Below are 15175 nucleotides of genomic sequence, written 5' to 3'. Positions count from 1 at the left end.
TGGGGTTCTCTGGCTTCTTGCAAACACTTAAGAGGAAACTGGCTAAAGGGCAGGAGAGCCTCAAGTCAAACACCAGGATGCACCTGCCAGCTGGAACAGTGGGCAATGGAGATGGGGGTGTTTCTCTGTTTCCGCCCATGGCCCCTGTCAGCCCCTCATTTTCAACACAGCCATCAGGGAGCTCCTTAACAAAGATGACTCAGAGCATGTCAGCTGGTTCCCCTCCATGCTCACAGTCATGGAAGAACACCTTCCTGAGGCTGGCAGGCCTGGCCTGGCCCCTGATGATAGCACCAGCCTTACCTCCTGCTGCTCACTCAAGCTCCCTGGACCACCCCACCAGCTTCTCCTCTGCTCCTTGGAAATACCTACAAGGTTGGATCCCTTGTAGGGGACCTCTGCCCTTGCAGGGGAGCACACTCCACAACTCTGTATGGCTGACCCCTCCACATCACTGAACTGCAGCCCCAAGAGCACCTTTTGGGAAAGGCTTCTAGGACTCCTGAATCAAAAGTAGTCCCTCTACCCACTACCTATCACTCAGCTTGTTTCCTGACTTCCTGATGTTGGCACCTACTCCTCTAGCTTCCCCCCTAGAATGAAATAGAAGCTCTTGGAGGGCAGGGACCACATCTTCAGCACCATTTCCCCAGTGGTGAGAACACAGTAGGTACAAAATAACGTTTGTTGACTGAATGAATGCATCATCCCCCACCTGTGTATATTTCAATATATTTCCTTAGAAATGCCAGGGGCAGAGGGTGGCCAACAAATTAATGAGGTCTGAAGGCCATTCTTTAATGACTATAATTCCCAGGGCCGGGCAGTAGAGACCTCTCTGGGCAGGAATACTGGCACCCCACCCTACACCCCAACCCTCTCTCCTGCAAACATATTCTTAAGCACAGTAGCAATTCTGTTCCAAGAAGCTGTGGGTCAGAAGTAAAGTGCATCAAATGCCCCCAGCTCCTGAGAAGAAAGGCAGGAAGTAACACGGACGGTATTTCTACTGACGACCATGCAAGAAGAATTCTCCGTTTGTTTTTTTTTTTTTTTTTTGAATTCTCCGTTTTTATCCCTGTCAACTGGGTAGGGTCGTGCATAGGGCAGAAACAATATTTTTTAAGAACCCCTTTGCTGGAATTTGTAAAGCAGCAAGCCGCATGGATGGGCTTCCACACTCCCTGCCTTCAGTCCCCAACCCTTCAGGGTCAGAATGCAGATTAGAAGAGTGGCTTTTTAGGACAAGTGAACGGAAACTTCCAACCCTCCCAATCAATGCAGATGGGAACACGCGACAGCCTGTGTCTAGCTCAGCTGTAGGCAGGACCTGGGGAGGGCTGCAGGCACGATTAGGAGAGGAAAAGTTGACCAAAGTGGAGAAACAGCAGAGATCATGTCGAGGGCAAGGGAGCGGGTAACAATGTGGTAGGAATCCAAGTAGGTAAGTGTGTAGTTATTTCCTGTGGCTTCCAAGAGAAGAGCAAGGAGGAGACAAGAGAACGCCCAGCTAGCAGAATGAGGCTGTCGCAGCCTTTAATTTGGAGCTCAGAAATGAGCTCCTGTACCAAGGCTGACTCCTGGGGCCTGTACCTAGAGACTTTTTGTGTGATTTGCATTACAACCATCTATTTGCATCTCAACTGTCACAAGGTGTAAATGGGTGGTTGTTGGTCTCAGCCCACCCCAGCCCTTTCTCCTCTGGCTTTTATGTGTTTTCTATAGCTGGACAAAGGGGAGGAAATTACTCAGACTTGACAATGGAGATGGAGTCCTTGGGGCAGAGAAAGGGTCTCTTTCAAGCACCTTTAGGTGCATTTAAGGGTCTGGCAGAGCCCAAGATTCAGCAAGAGGCTGAGCAGAGTCTGGAGGTGATGGCAGGCATTATCTAGTCTTTGTGAATTAGGTCAGCATCCTTATTAGGAACGGCTGCCACAAAGGCCTGACTGAGACATTAAACTGCTTCCTCCTTCCCTTTCAGTCTTGCGTCAGCAGCCTCTACTGCCCCACAGTGGACCTCTCAGCTCACCTTCCTACACAAACTCAGTCGAATTTGGGCTTCAGCATATGGGTACTGACGATGACTCAGTTTGGATAAAGCTCTGGGCTACTTCATTGCTTCTTTTATCATTCAATCGTGCTTTCTACTCAACCAAAATATATTTTTGCAGTGCCTCCCAAGTGCCAGGCAGAGTGTGAGGCACTGGGTGGTTACACGGGTGAGCAAACAGACGTGCTCCTACCCCTGGGTCATTCAGTCTAACGGGGAGACAGACACTCTTGAGATCACCACACCAGTAACTGCAAAATCACAAGCATGGTGAGTGCAAGGGAGAATCGTGTCTTGGAGAATCTATGACAAAGGGACGTGAGCTCTCCTCATGTCCCTTCTCCAGGTCTGCTCGATAAACATTCTCCTGCCATACCTAGCAAATCCAGAGTCACTTTCAACCCAGAAACAAATCCCAACAGATGGAGTCTCCCCTCAGCAAGAGAAGTCAGAGGAATGACAAATCTTTGGCAACAGGTCTTGTCTCCTCCTTGAGGTTCTTTGATTTTCTCCAGACTTGGGACACTTGGGCCATGCTGTGCGTGCCAATGCCCTCTGTCTTGTGTTCCCGCTGGCCCTGTGGCTGAATACTCCACACTGGGAACCTGAGGTCTGACCATCAGCACCCAAGACCAGGCTTTGGGAGCATTCACCTGGGCAGATCTGACCCTCATCCCCCCGAGGTTTGGAGAGTGGAGAAGAAATGGGAGCTACAAAAGAGCAGGGCAACTGAGACAGCAATTTCTCTCTCCTTCTTATTTAGGAACCAGCCCAGGACCACATCTGGGGGGTCTGGGTACAGCCCTACTGGGAAACTGGAGGAGGGCCCAGTGTCCTCTACTTAAGGTCAACTGGAGGTGACCTTAGGGTGGGATGGTCTGGGCTGCTTCTCCTCCTCTCTCCCTGCACCTTGCTGTGCCCTGGACAAGTGTGACCCTGTGGGAAGGAGGCCAGTCCTGTACTGTTAGAGACACTGGCCAAACCCCAGCGGATCAGGGTCCCTGCCATCAGCATTCCTATAAGTGCTTTAGACAGGATTCCCGGGAAGGGAGCCTGAGGTAAAACCCAAGGGCACAGGCTAACCTTGAAATCCCACAAGTCGAGGTGAGCGGGCCCTGCCGGGGGTGGTGCCCCTGCACCCATATGGTGAACACCTGTGTGTGGCCGGCACATGCCAAGTCCTGCACACTCTCAGCTGATCTCCTCCTCTCCCCACACCTTGCTGCTGTCCTTTGTGGCAGACACAAATATTTAGCCGCTTACCTCCATCCCCCGGCCTTCGGGTAGCGAGGTAGGGGCACATACCTAGTGCTGGGTGATGGGCCTTCAGCAGAAGTCACACTTCTGAGATGAAGCAAAGAAGAGCCGGAGCTTAACCTTGTGGCTGCCTCCTGCCGCAGCCACAATCCTGCAGAGTGTGCACCTAAGTGGCCACACCGAGGGGCTCTCCCTGCCTACCCTGGCTGGACAAGCAGTCCGAGGGAGAATAAACTGCTCTTGCAGGGTTAATTTGTTCCTGTGATAGAAATTGACTATTTTTTACTACACAGGTGAGCAAAGTGAGGCTTAGAAAGGGTCAATGAGTCATCCAAGGTTACGGAGCTGATAAATGGCAGGTTTGGCCTTGAACACAGGCCCCGGCTGATTCCTTGGCTTGGCACTCAAGGCTCCCCAAGGTCTGTGTCCCAGCCCACCTTCCCAGCAGGCTACTCCACAATCCCTGATCAGTTGCACAGGTTACTGCCTGTTCCCTTGATCCACGTACAGCTTTCTCCCTCCGGTCCTCTCTGGGGGCCACAGCCTGGTCCCCCGTCGTCCTGAGCACTCTTTTACCACCTGACTTTTACCCCAAGGCTTAGCCCTAGTCCCCCTCCTAGGGCAGAGTCTTTCCTGACCCTCCCGGTCCCTGCTTGCCTCCTCCTCAGCTGAGCTCTGGAGCCTCACTGCCTACAGTCACTGGACCCTGGACCACACTGTTTCTGGTGTCTCTCTTCCCTTGGGCATTATCATCAGCCTGAAACCAAAGATGGGACTTTCTCCTGAGGTTCTCATTCACACAGCAGTCTCTAAAGGGGGTCTGGTCTTCTGGGGAATACAACGTGATCCATGGGGAGTGAGAACATGTCAGAACCTGTTTTTACACCTGTTTATCTCCACCGTTTAAACTTTCTACATTATTGCATATGTTTTAAAATTACATATTATATTTGCATAAACACATTTGGCCCCATGGGGCAGGGACCAAAGATCCCACTTCCTGGATTTCCTTAAGTCATCAAATATAGCTCCTTGTAAACAATAGGTGCTCAGTACATACTTCAGTTATCTCAAAGAGGTAGGTTTCAAAAGACTCAGCGGGACAAGAAGGCATATCATATGTGTACACATGTAAGAAATGTGACTGGGCATATACGCGTGCGCGCGTGCACACACACACACACACACACACACACAGAGGCACTGACTTGCCCTTGTGAACCTGAGTCCTTGGGGGGATTGGGTACAGTTGAGAGAAGCCGACAGGAGAGGGGCCCCAGGCCTGGAGTAAGGCCAGTGAGAGCGCCTCACGTGAGGAGTAATTGCAGAGAAGCACCTCTGGGGGGAAAACCTAATGGAATTCCTGAGCAGAGTAGGCCGGGAGAGCAGCGGTAATAAATAGAAGTCCTATTAAGGTTGTGACTGCTGACGGGCAAGGGAGGTAGGGCAAGGGGAGGCATCCAGGCCAGCAGCATGACACGGGGTGCAGCTGGAGCCCCCGCCTCCTGGAGCTCCCTCTAGAGCTGTCTCTCTCACTCAGGACCCACGCCTTCCCTCACTGGCCTCAACCCCCAAGTTCCAGGGCAAGGGGGTGCAGGCATCCTTGTGGCCTGGGATCACCTGGAAGGTACTTGCACTACTTGCAAGGAAAAGGTGGGGTTGTTATCACCCCCAAAGCAGGAATATTCCAAATTTCCAAAGTCACCATTTATATAAGAGCCTCTCCCTTTTAAAATGTCTATTTTCTGCATGTATGTTTCATAATACACATACTAGGTTAGTACGATGATCACACATATAAATTTCTAAAATAGAACTATACGTTGGAGGTGTGTGCTCAAACACTTTGTGCGGGATTTTTGCAGCCTTATTTATCCTCAGCACGTAGCAGGGGAGGGCGAGGCAAAGTTTTTTTCTATTTTATAGATGGCGACCTGAGAGCCCAGAGATCCCTGGTGTCCCCCCCAGGGTTGCACAGCCCAGACTGGGTGCAGGACTGGACACCACATTTTAAGGGACTCACCTCGTCCTTGTCTACCACCTGGATGAAGAGGGGGAGAGCAAAGCCGACCTGTGCCAGCTCAGTGATGGCCACGCTGTACTCAGAGCTGTTAAACTCTGGGGCGTTGTCATTGATGTCAATCACCAGGATGTTGAAGGTTGTGGTCACTGTCGCGTCAGATGGGGTGCGGTCATCATTCAGCTCTGTGCCCTGCAGACAGAATAAACATGCCAGGGATAAAGGTAGCCATGATCACAATAAGAGATGTCATTCATTCGGGCTTTTTCAATGCTGGGCACTGCACTTTATGTGAATTATCCCATCTCATCTTCACCATAACCCCAGGAAAAAGATTCTACCACTCAGTTCAGTTCAGTTCAGTTCAGTCGCTCAGTCGTGTCTGACTCTTTGCGACCCCATGAATTGCAGCACGCCAGGCCTCCCTGTCCATCACAAACTTCCGGAGTTCATTCAGACTCACGTCCATCGAGTCGGTGATGCCGTCCAGCCATCTCATCTTCTGTCGTCCCCTTCTCCTCCTGCCCCCAATCCCTCCTAGCATCAGAGTCTTTTCCAATGACTCAACTCTTTGCATGAGGTGGCCAAAGTACTGGAGTTTCAGCTTCAGCATCATTCCCTCCAAAGAAATCCCAGGGCTGATCTCCTTCAGAATGGACTGGTTGGATCTCCTTGCAGTCCAGGGGACTCTCAAGAGTCTTCTCCAACACCACAGTTCAAAAGCATCAATTCTTCGGTGCTCAGCCTTCTTCACAGTCCAACTCTCACATCCATACATGACCACAGGAAAAACCATAGCCTTGACTAGATGAACCTTTGTTGGCAAAGTAATGTCTCTGCTTTTGAATATGCTATCTAGGTTGGTCATAACTTTCCTTCCAAGGAGTAAGCGTCTTTTAATTTCATGGCTGCAGTCACCATCTGCAGTGATTTTGGAGCCCCCCAAAAATAACTGACACTGTTTCCACGGTTTCCCCATCTATTTCCCATGAAGTGATGGGACCGGATGCCATGATCTTCATTTTCTGAATGTTGAGCTTTAAGCCAACTTTTTCACTCTCCACTTTCACTTTCAAGAGGCTTTTGAGTTCCTCTTCACTTTCTGCCATAAGGGTGGTGTCATCTGCATATCTGAGGTTATTGATATTTCTCCCGGCAATCTTGATTCCAGCTTGCGTTTCTTCCAGTCCAGCATTTCTCATGATGTACTCTGCATATAAGTTAAATAAGCAGGGTGACAATATACAGCCTTGACGTACTCCTTTTCCTATTTGGAACCAGTCTGTTGTTCCGTGTCCAGTTCTAACTGTTGCTTCCTGACCTGCATACAGATTTCTTAAGAGGCAGGTCAGGTGGTCTGGTATTCCCATCTCTTTCAGAATTTTCCACAGTTTATTGTGATCCACACAGTCAAAGGCTCTGGCATAGTCAATAAAGCAGAAATAGATGTTTTTCTGGAACTCTCTTGCTTTTTCCATGATTCTGCCATTAGCATCTCTATTTTACTGATTCCTGTTACTGATGGGGAAACTGAAACTCAGAGAGGTTAAGTGACTTATACAAGGACACACAGCCAGAGTAGGTGTTAAACTCAGGCAGTGGGTTGAAGTGGGGTGAAGAGGACAAGACAGATTTCAGGGTTCATCTGGAGGTAAAGGGATGAAAATGATGCCAAATTATTCATTTGGCAAATGATGAAATTGAGGCTGAGAACATTTGTGCTAGCAGATAATCAAGACTTAATTCAGCACCTGCTATAGACTGAACACTGTGCGGGCCCTGTGGGGGTCCTAGCTGGACTCAGACACCTGGGCACCCAGTCTCTGGACCAGATTCTCTGGGCCACCAAGTAGCCATTCCCAGACCTTCTGAACCAGAATCTCTGGGTGAGAAGCTCAGGACTAGGTATCTTTTACTAGCTTCCCAGAGGACTGGGATTCACAGCCAAGTGGGGACACTCTACATTATATTTTACAGAAAGATGGAAAAGCTGAGCTCAGGGTCCCACAGTGAGTTGGTGGTGTTGCTGGGACTGTGGAGTGGCTCTCTCACACTGGAGCTGCCTGCCTCTGGAGGAAGGGAACAGACAGGAGAGGAGGCTGAGAGGCACCCTGGGGCTTGGAATTGGATGGGGAAAGGCTGTGTTAGCTCGCCCTCCCCCACTGGCCCACGTGTGGACAGCAGGTAGATAGGACAGAGCCAGTGGGAGAGTCAGAGCTAATCAATCCATCGCTGCCACAGGCCTTCTCAAAGTCAAGGAGAACAGTGCAAGGCCAGGCTGGGGGCACTATCTTTCCCATGCCAGAGAAGGGCCTTCTTCCCAGAGCCCCCCTCCCTGGTCCTTGTATTAGCCCCTCTCTAAATCGAAGTCTGGGGCTGGGGAGGACGCCTGCGGCCCAGGCAGCATCCACACCCTAAATGGGTTTCCCAGGGAATGCCTCAGCAAGTCATTGATTTTAATTAAAACCAGCCATGAGTAGCAGGGGGCTGCAGGAGGTGGGGGGCTGTGGCTCTGTCATACCTTCTGGGGTGGGGACCACTGCCGCTTTGGCCTCTCCCTTCTGCATTGCTCTTTCCTAACCAGCTAATATCCCCCAGGAAAGCCATGAAAATTAGATACAGGGGAAAACCCCAGAAATGGGGTAACTCTAAGAATCCAAGTTGGCTATAAGAGAACTTGAAATCATGGGGTAACAGAAAGGACAAGAGGATGCCCACCCACTCCGGGCCTCCTCATCCCCTGAGATGCGGAAGAAAGCCACAGTTCTCTGTGGTCATCAGTAAGGGCTCTGAGATGGCCAGCAGGGTCCCTGACAAGGCCCACGTGTGACAAGCGCTGGTCCTTCCTGGCAGGGGCCTGGGCACAAGCCCCGGTATGGGAACAGCAGTGATGTGCCTCCTGGAGCCTCCACCTTGGGCACCACTGGAGGCTGGCACCAAGGCATGGGCATCCCCTATACCCAGGATGGAGGTGTCCGGCTCTCACCTTCACGGTCAGGATGAAGCCATGGCTATACAGGGGGTTCTCCCGGTCCAGCAGGCCATTCAAGGTCAGTGCCCCACTGATGTAGTCCAGGGCAAAGATGCTGTTGGTATTCCCTGTGAGAGAGAAGAATTCAGGGTGTGACTGGGGCCCAGGGCAGGTGGACAGGGGGCTGGCGCTGGGATTCCTTTCTGGGGCTCAAGGACTAATCAGTAACTTAAAGTCGATGCTGGTTCCAGGAGCAATGAAAAGAACCCTGGGATACAACAGAGCACACAGCCCAGGCAGCAGACGACACTGAATCACAAGCTGAGAACATTCTGCCTGTTCCGTCTTCCTCGAGGCTCTCTGACTGAGTTAAGGAGAAAGTCTTGACTTGGTGTATATATGTCTTTAACACCCTCTCTAACATTTGCTTCTTTTCCTCTTTAACACAGAGAGAACAGGCTTCAGGATCTGTAATGAGTCATTACTGCTACGTCTAAATACCTGTGTACCCCAAGACTCTGTATGGTGAAATCCCAGTCTCCAAAGATGGTAGTAGGTGCAGTGAGCAGGTGGGGCTTCTGGGCTTAGGTCATGAGGGTAAAACCATCCTGCACGGGATTCATGCTTTATAAGAGACCCCGGAGAGCTCCCCTGTCCCTTCCTAGATGAGGATTTAGCAGAGAGGCGCCATGTGAACCAGGAGGCGGGTGCTCACCCTGCTGTGCTGGCACCCTGAACTCAGGCTTCTAGCCTCCAGAACGGTAAGAAATAAATTCCTACAGTTGCCAAGCTACCTGGGCGATGGCATTTGTTACAGCAGCCCCTGTGAACTAAGGCAGTAGCCTTGTTTTGTTTCCTTGTGTTCATTTTTATGGTCATTCCCTGTTCTATTCTGTCCTTTCTAATCTATTCTATTTTACTATAATTTTCTATAAGGCAGTGATATAAAGTTTCCCTTTATGATAAATATAAGTTAAAAACAAAATTCAATTTTAAGTTTTAAGTATTTATTAAAATTTAAAATACACCTTGAACGTACTGGCAAAAATCACACATAAATGGCACCGGCTCAAGCATACCCTTACCCTACTCCTTCCCACCAACTTTCTTTTGTGCTCCCCTACAGGCACCCCAGCCCTCACAGTGGTTTCTGCAGGGTCCTCAAATCCAGTCCTGCCTCTTGTCTTTCATTATCCACCTTATCTCTCGGCCTTACCTCCTGTGCTTCCACCCAGTGCCAGCCCCTCCTCCCCCTCCTCCAGGAAGACGGTCCTAATCTCTCTTACTGACCCTCCAGCCCCACAGGCTGCAGCCACTGCTCTGTTTGTTCCCCAGTTGCTTCCTGGGTGTAACTGGGCACTTTCCACCCAGCCTAAAAGCCCCCTGAAGGTGGGAGGCTTTCAAGACTGTTCTTCAAGGTACCCAGCCAGTGCTGGGTGCACAGATGTAAGCAAGTTTCTGAAGGACGGCTGCCCCCAGTTCACCTGAGCCCCCACCTGCCCTTGTGCCCTTCCCATCAGCCTGTGAGTTCACTGGAAACTCCCAATTCCACTACTTTCTCTTCTTCATTAACCAGTGTGTTGGTTCATTCAAATATTCACTGCCATTCATTCACATTTTCAGCAGTCCCCTGGACAGGCCATCCCATGGCCAGGCCCAGTGCTTGGCACTGTGGGGGACACAGAGGTCACTCTGCCAGGAATTCTGATGCTGAAGCGATTATAGCCTCGTCAGAGAGTGTTGACATCCATAAGAATCAGTATCTCCTTTCTATAAATCATGCACAAACCAGTAGCCTTTGTTGAATGATGTTCCTGCTGCAGGAAGAGGCTGTTCACACAGGGAAAGGCTTAAAGAAGGAAAGCTGCATGGAGGAGGTCCCATTAATTCCCTGCACCACACCATTGGCTAGCTGTGTGACCTTGGGCCACTTATCTAACCACTCTGTATCTTGGTCTCATTTGTAAAATTAGGATAATAATGGATCTATCTCATAGGGTTGTGAGAACTAAATGAATGTGAAAAAAAAAAAAAATACACGTGTACAGACTTGGAACTGTTCCTGGCACAAAATAAGTACTTAATAAATGTTGTTTGAGCTGGAACTGGAAAGACAGGCAGGACTGGGGAAGGGGTGGATGGACTCTGATTCCATAGGTAGGAACTAACATCCAAGCCCCCGATACACAAGGTAGACGCCAGGATGGCCCATGGAGGCTGCTGTATCTCCCCACTGGGTCCCTTCCCCAGCTCCAAGGGATCTATACACAGTAGGACCTCAGATCCTCTCTTGGATTAACTAGGGGGAAAGAAGAGGGGAGACGACATCCCTCTCTAACTTTAGACTGAGGCAGGGGCTGTTCTCGGCTGGCCCATGCTGGTCAGCAAGGTGGCCCACTCCCAGCCCATCCTCCTGGGCTCCTGCAGCGGCTGCCCAAGGCAGGGGAGAGGCTGCTGGTGGAGGACCCCATTTGGGTCTCATCATTCTCAGACTGTGGGCTCTGAAGACTCTGACCTGGGCCAGGCCAGGGAGGGGACATCCCCCTAGCCTTCACCTTGCCTAAGGCTTTGTCCTGCAGCCTGGGTACCCTCCTGAGAGCTTTTGTATGACTGCCTTCATGGAGCAGGAAGGACAGGGTTGCAAGGAGGCATATAAATGCATGGATACAAAGGAGTTTTTTAAGCTAGGAATTCTGCTGTTGGGGAAACAAGAGGACGTGTGCTTTCATCTGCTCATCATTAGCTAATCCACTCGGCAAACAATTACTGAGCTCCTACAATGTACCAGGGACAGCTTCCAATGGGGAATGCATAGCCCTCAACCAGACATTCCCATGACAGGGTGATCAGTGCTGAGGTGGCTGGAATGTGGACAGCGCAAGGTGCTTCAGGGGCTGGGTTTTCAGAGCCCGTAAATGCCGAGCTGGAGGGCTGCCCTGAAGCAAGACCTCCAGGCTCCTGCCTCCCACACCCACTTCCCCACCACACACATATTCATGGACCCCGCCTCCCCAGGCTCTCTGTTCCAGCATCCCATCATTCCAGATTTTCATATACATTTATTCTCCTCAATAAAGGAAGCTATCAACATTTAAATGTGATTCAACTTTTATCTTTGCAAGATTTTTTCTATAAATCATTTACAAACCAGAAGCCCCTTGTTGAATGACGCGCTCTGCCTTTCCGTTTGGTTCTCTCTCCTGGCTCACTTAGTTGGGCCCACCACTCAGAACCTTTGTCCTACTCATGGCCACGCTGCCCATCCCCAGCTCAGAGTCTGTCCTCAGCACATAAAATAACCCCTTCTCCAGCCTAGGCACTTTGTCCAACCAACCTGCAGGCAAATATCCCTCAACTGGTACAAATTCAAACTCAAGGACCCTTCCCCAACACACACACACACACACACACACACACACACACACACCCATTATTTTTCACACATCTATCTGTGTAGGACTCACCTATCAAAGTATGAGTGACTAACTGCCAGGACCAACAATCAGAAAGGGTTATACCCTGGGAGCTGACAAGACCACCTAAGTGAGTCACCGGCTCTGATGATCCTCCTGTCACCATGGTAACATCAGCACTCACTGGGAAGCTGGGCTTGGGCTGGAACAGGAGGTGAGTCCCATATCCCAAGCAGGGCAGGTCTCATTCGAAGACTGATGGACCAATCAGCTCACTCATTCATCCAAGTTCATATCGAACACCTACTGTGTGTGAAATGCTAGAGAATCAGCAGAGAAAAGCAGGCAAGGTTCATACCTTCAGTCTCACACAAAAGATTCACAATCAGGACACAACCACACTGCTACTGCTACTGCTGCTAAGTCACTTCAGTGGTGTCCGACTCTGTGCGACCCCATAGACAGCAGCCCACCAGGCTCCCCCGTCCCTGGGATTCTCCAGGCAAGAACACTGGAGTGGGTTGCCATTTCCTTTTCCAATGCATGAAAGTGAAAAGTGAAAGTGAAATCGCTCAAGTCGTGTCCGACCCTCAGTGACCCCATGGACTGCAGCCTACCAGGCTTCTCCATCCATGGGATTTTCCAGGCAGGAGTACTGGAGTGGGGTGCCATTGCCTTCTCCGACAACCACACTACTGAGTGTATAAGCACTTTCGAAGCTAAGGTACCTGAATGAAAGCCAGGTGGAGCAGAGAGACAGCTGTGCCCTGTGGAGGCAAAGTGTCTGGGTTCCCATCATGTTCTGCTGTGTGCTAAATGGGTGACCCTGATCAAGTTATTTAACATATCTGGCCCTCAGTTTCCTAGTCTGTAAAATGGAGGTAATGGGGTAATAGTCCCAACTCCAGAGTGTTGCTGTGAGGATTAAATGAGTTAATACAGTGTCTGGCACATAGGAAGCTCTCAATAAATGCTGGTCACCTGTCCTGTACCAAGATACCACCATGAACCATCTCCTTCACCCACCCCACCCAGGAGCCTTTGCCTAGAGTTTGTGCCCAGCGGTAGCACTGAAGCCAACACATTCTCTTACCAGCAGAGTCTCACAACCCAGGGCTCAGATGTATTAATATGAGGTGGCAGCCTTGAGGCTAAGTCTGAGAACAAAACCCTCAGGTCCAGAGCGTATTGCCTTCAGGGTTCCAGCCTTGAGGTGGGTCCTCACTTCCTTGCTTCCCTCCCTTACTGCTCTTCTCCCATAATCTTTCCTCCCTGGGCGGGAGGGAGGGTGGCATGGGCTTGGCAACTATATACATGAGTTTCTTTGTTATTCTGGAAACTGACACTACCCTGTCAGTGCTCTGGTCTCCCAGACATTTTTCACCCAAGTCCCATGGGGACCAGGGGCCTGGGGGGGCAGCTCACGGGGGATGCCTTTCACCTGTTCAGCCCCCACTGCTGAGCAGAAGGGCAGCTGGTTCCCCTGGGTTGACAGGTGCTGTCCTAGGCATGTGGGGATGTACCTGGTAGGGGAGGGGAACCTGTGGGGGGTGGGGCTGCACCTTGAGAACCCTAAGACTGCAGGAACAGGTGGCTTAAAGCATTCACACAAGAGAAGAAGCAGGTCATTGCTGGCCCTGCTGGCTCTCCTGGAACCCTCCAGGAGCTTCAGGCATTAAGACCTCTTCTGATTTGCAAGAGAGCGGTTGAGAAGATGTGAATCAAGTTCACAAAAGCACATAAGGCTGCTGAAGGCGAGTCATAGCCCTCTTTCCCCTATTTATTAAAAAAAAAAAAAATAGTGGCCACAATTTATTGAGCCCTTCCCTGTGCCAGGCACTGAGCTAAGCTGTCGGCACAATTATATGACTCAATCTTCACAATAACTTTAGAAGAAGATATCCCACATGCATATGAGGAAGCAGGCTCAGAGACGTTAAATAACTTGTCCAAGGTCACATGGCTGGTGCGTGGCTGGCCTGGACTGAGATTTATGTCTCTCTTTTTCTCTTTGCAGCCATTCATCCCGCACCCACGCTGCACCTGGCCCTGGGCTGAGGCACAAGAAACAGGGTGAGACAAGTCAGATATCATCCTCCTTCACAGAATGAGGGGTCAAAGAAGTTGCTTTTTTTCTCAAGAGGGAGTTCTAGTTAAAAAAAAAAAAACTCCATACATTCTAGAAAGTTCTAGATAAATTCCTCATAAAATGACAGAGTTTTACGCAGCAGCAGAATGTCCATGTGGTGATGGCCTCCAGGACAGGGGTTCCCAACCTCCAGGATCTAATGCCTGATGACCTGAGGTGGAACTGATGTAATAATAATAGAAGTAAAGTGCATAATAAATGTGATGCACTCGAACCATCATGAAACCACCACTCTGGTCCCTGGAAAAGCTGTCTTCCATGAAACCAGTCCCTGGTGCCCCAAAAAAAGGTTGGGGTCTGCTGCTCCAGGAAGTGGAAGGGAGGGCTATCTGGGGACTGGAGTGGGAAGGCTGGGGTTGCCAGCACACCGGTGATAACGTACATAGGGCACTGGCAAGCCTGGCTTTAGGGAGACCTATGGCTCCAGTGAGAATGCGCGGGAAAAAAATGGAAATAAGCAATGCAATGGTCAGGGAAGCAAATGAGAAAGCAGTATAGAGCCAGATGCCCAGAGGGAGAAGAAAGGAAATTCTGAGAAAGGGATGGTTATCAGGGTCAAACAGTCTGAGAGACAGGCTCAGGAGAAGAAAGATCCAGTGAAGGTCTCCTGTTTGGATCCTCAGATGCACCCGGAGGTCAGACTGTGAGATACTGTGGCTGAGTGGGGCACAGACTTGGGGACCGTGAGTACAGATGCTGCTGCCTGGAGCTCGGTGTGAAAAACAAGGAGGTGGACTGATGGCTAGAGGGCGCAGCAGAGTTAAGCAAAGGCTTCTGTTTCATAGATGGTCAAAGCCAGAGGGAGAGGGAAACTGGATTGGAGGGAGTACAAGTGGGGGTACAGGGTCAGGCTTGGAGAGCAGGAGGGCAGCTCTCTTTGGGCTGTCGGAAGCTCACCCTGTACCTCCTTGCTCCTTCAAGGCTGGCAAGCTCTCCCCTTCCCCGGCACCCCTACTTCTGGCCCTTGCCAAATCTCATCACTCCCACATCTTGTCCCCTTGTTATCTCGCTGGCAGCGTCTTGACCCATGGCGGAGCTAGGTCTGGGCGAGAAGCAGTTTAGTGACTGGCTGATGGTGCGTGTGGGAACACAGGCTGATGACTTTCAATTGCTTTGTCTGCTCTGCTGGGCTGATAGCAAGCACTCTTGCTGCCCTCTGAGTTATAAGGAAAACCAACAGCTCCCACCTTGGTCCTGTCTGTTCTTAAGATCCACTACCAATGTCACCGATTTCAGGAAGCCAGTCCTGAAGGCTGTGTCCTCTCTCACCCCACTGAGTCCCAGGGCTGGGCTGGCACCCTCAGAACAGCCCTGT

The 15175-nt window shown here is 50.6% G+C and overlaps 1 protein-coding gene across 7 annotated transcripts in view; it reads right to left on the bottom strand.

Annotated features, from left to right (window-relative positions):
• Positions 1-15175, bottom strand: part of CDH23 (cadherin related 23) — a 460382-nt gene that overhangs the window by 203536 nt on the left and 241671 nt on the right. For all 7 annotated transcript variants that reach the window (XM_059882631.1, XM_059882625.1, XM_059882626.1 and 4 more), the window contains 2 exons: positions 8314-8426; positions 5331-5519 (listed from right to left, as the gene is read on the bottom strand). In XM_059882631.1, coding sequence (XP_059738614.1) covers positions 5331-5519; positions 8314-8426 — 302 coding nt within the window. The remainder of the gene's footprint in view (positions 1-5330; positions 5520-8313; positions 8427-15175) is intronic.

The sequence above is a fragment of the Bos taurus genome, chromosome 28 (assembly GCF_002263795.3).
Source record: "Bos taurus isolate L1 Dominette 01449 registration number 42190680 breed Hereford chromosome 28, ARS-UCD2.0, whole genome shotgun sequence".
Lineage (NCBI taxonomy): Eukaryota > Metazoa > Chordata > Mammalia > Artiodactyla > Bovidae > Bos > Bos taurus.
Note: the sequence above shows the minus strand (reverse complement) of the source record. Positions and strands in the feature narration are given on the sequence as shown.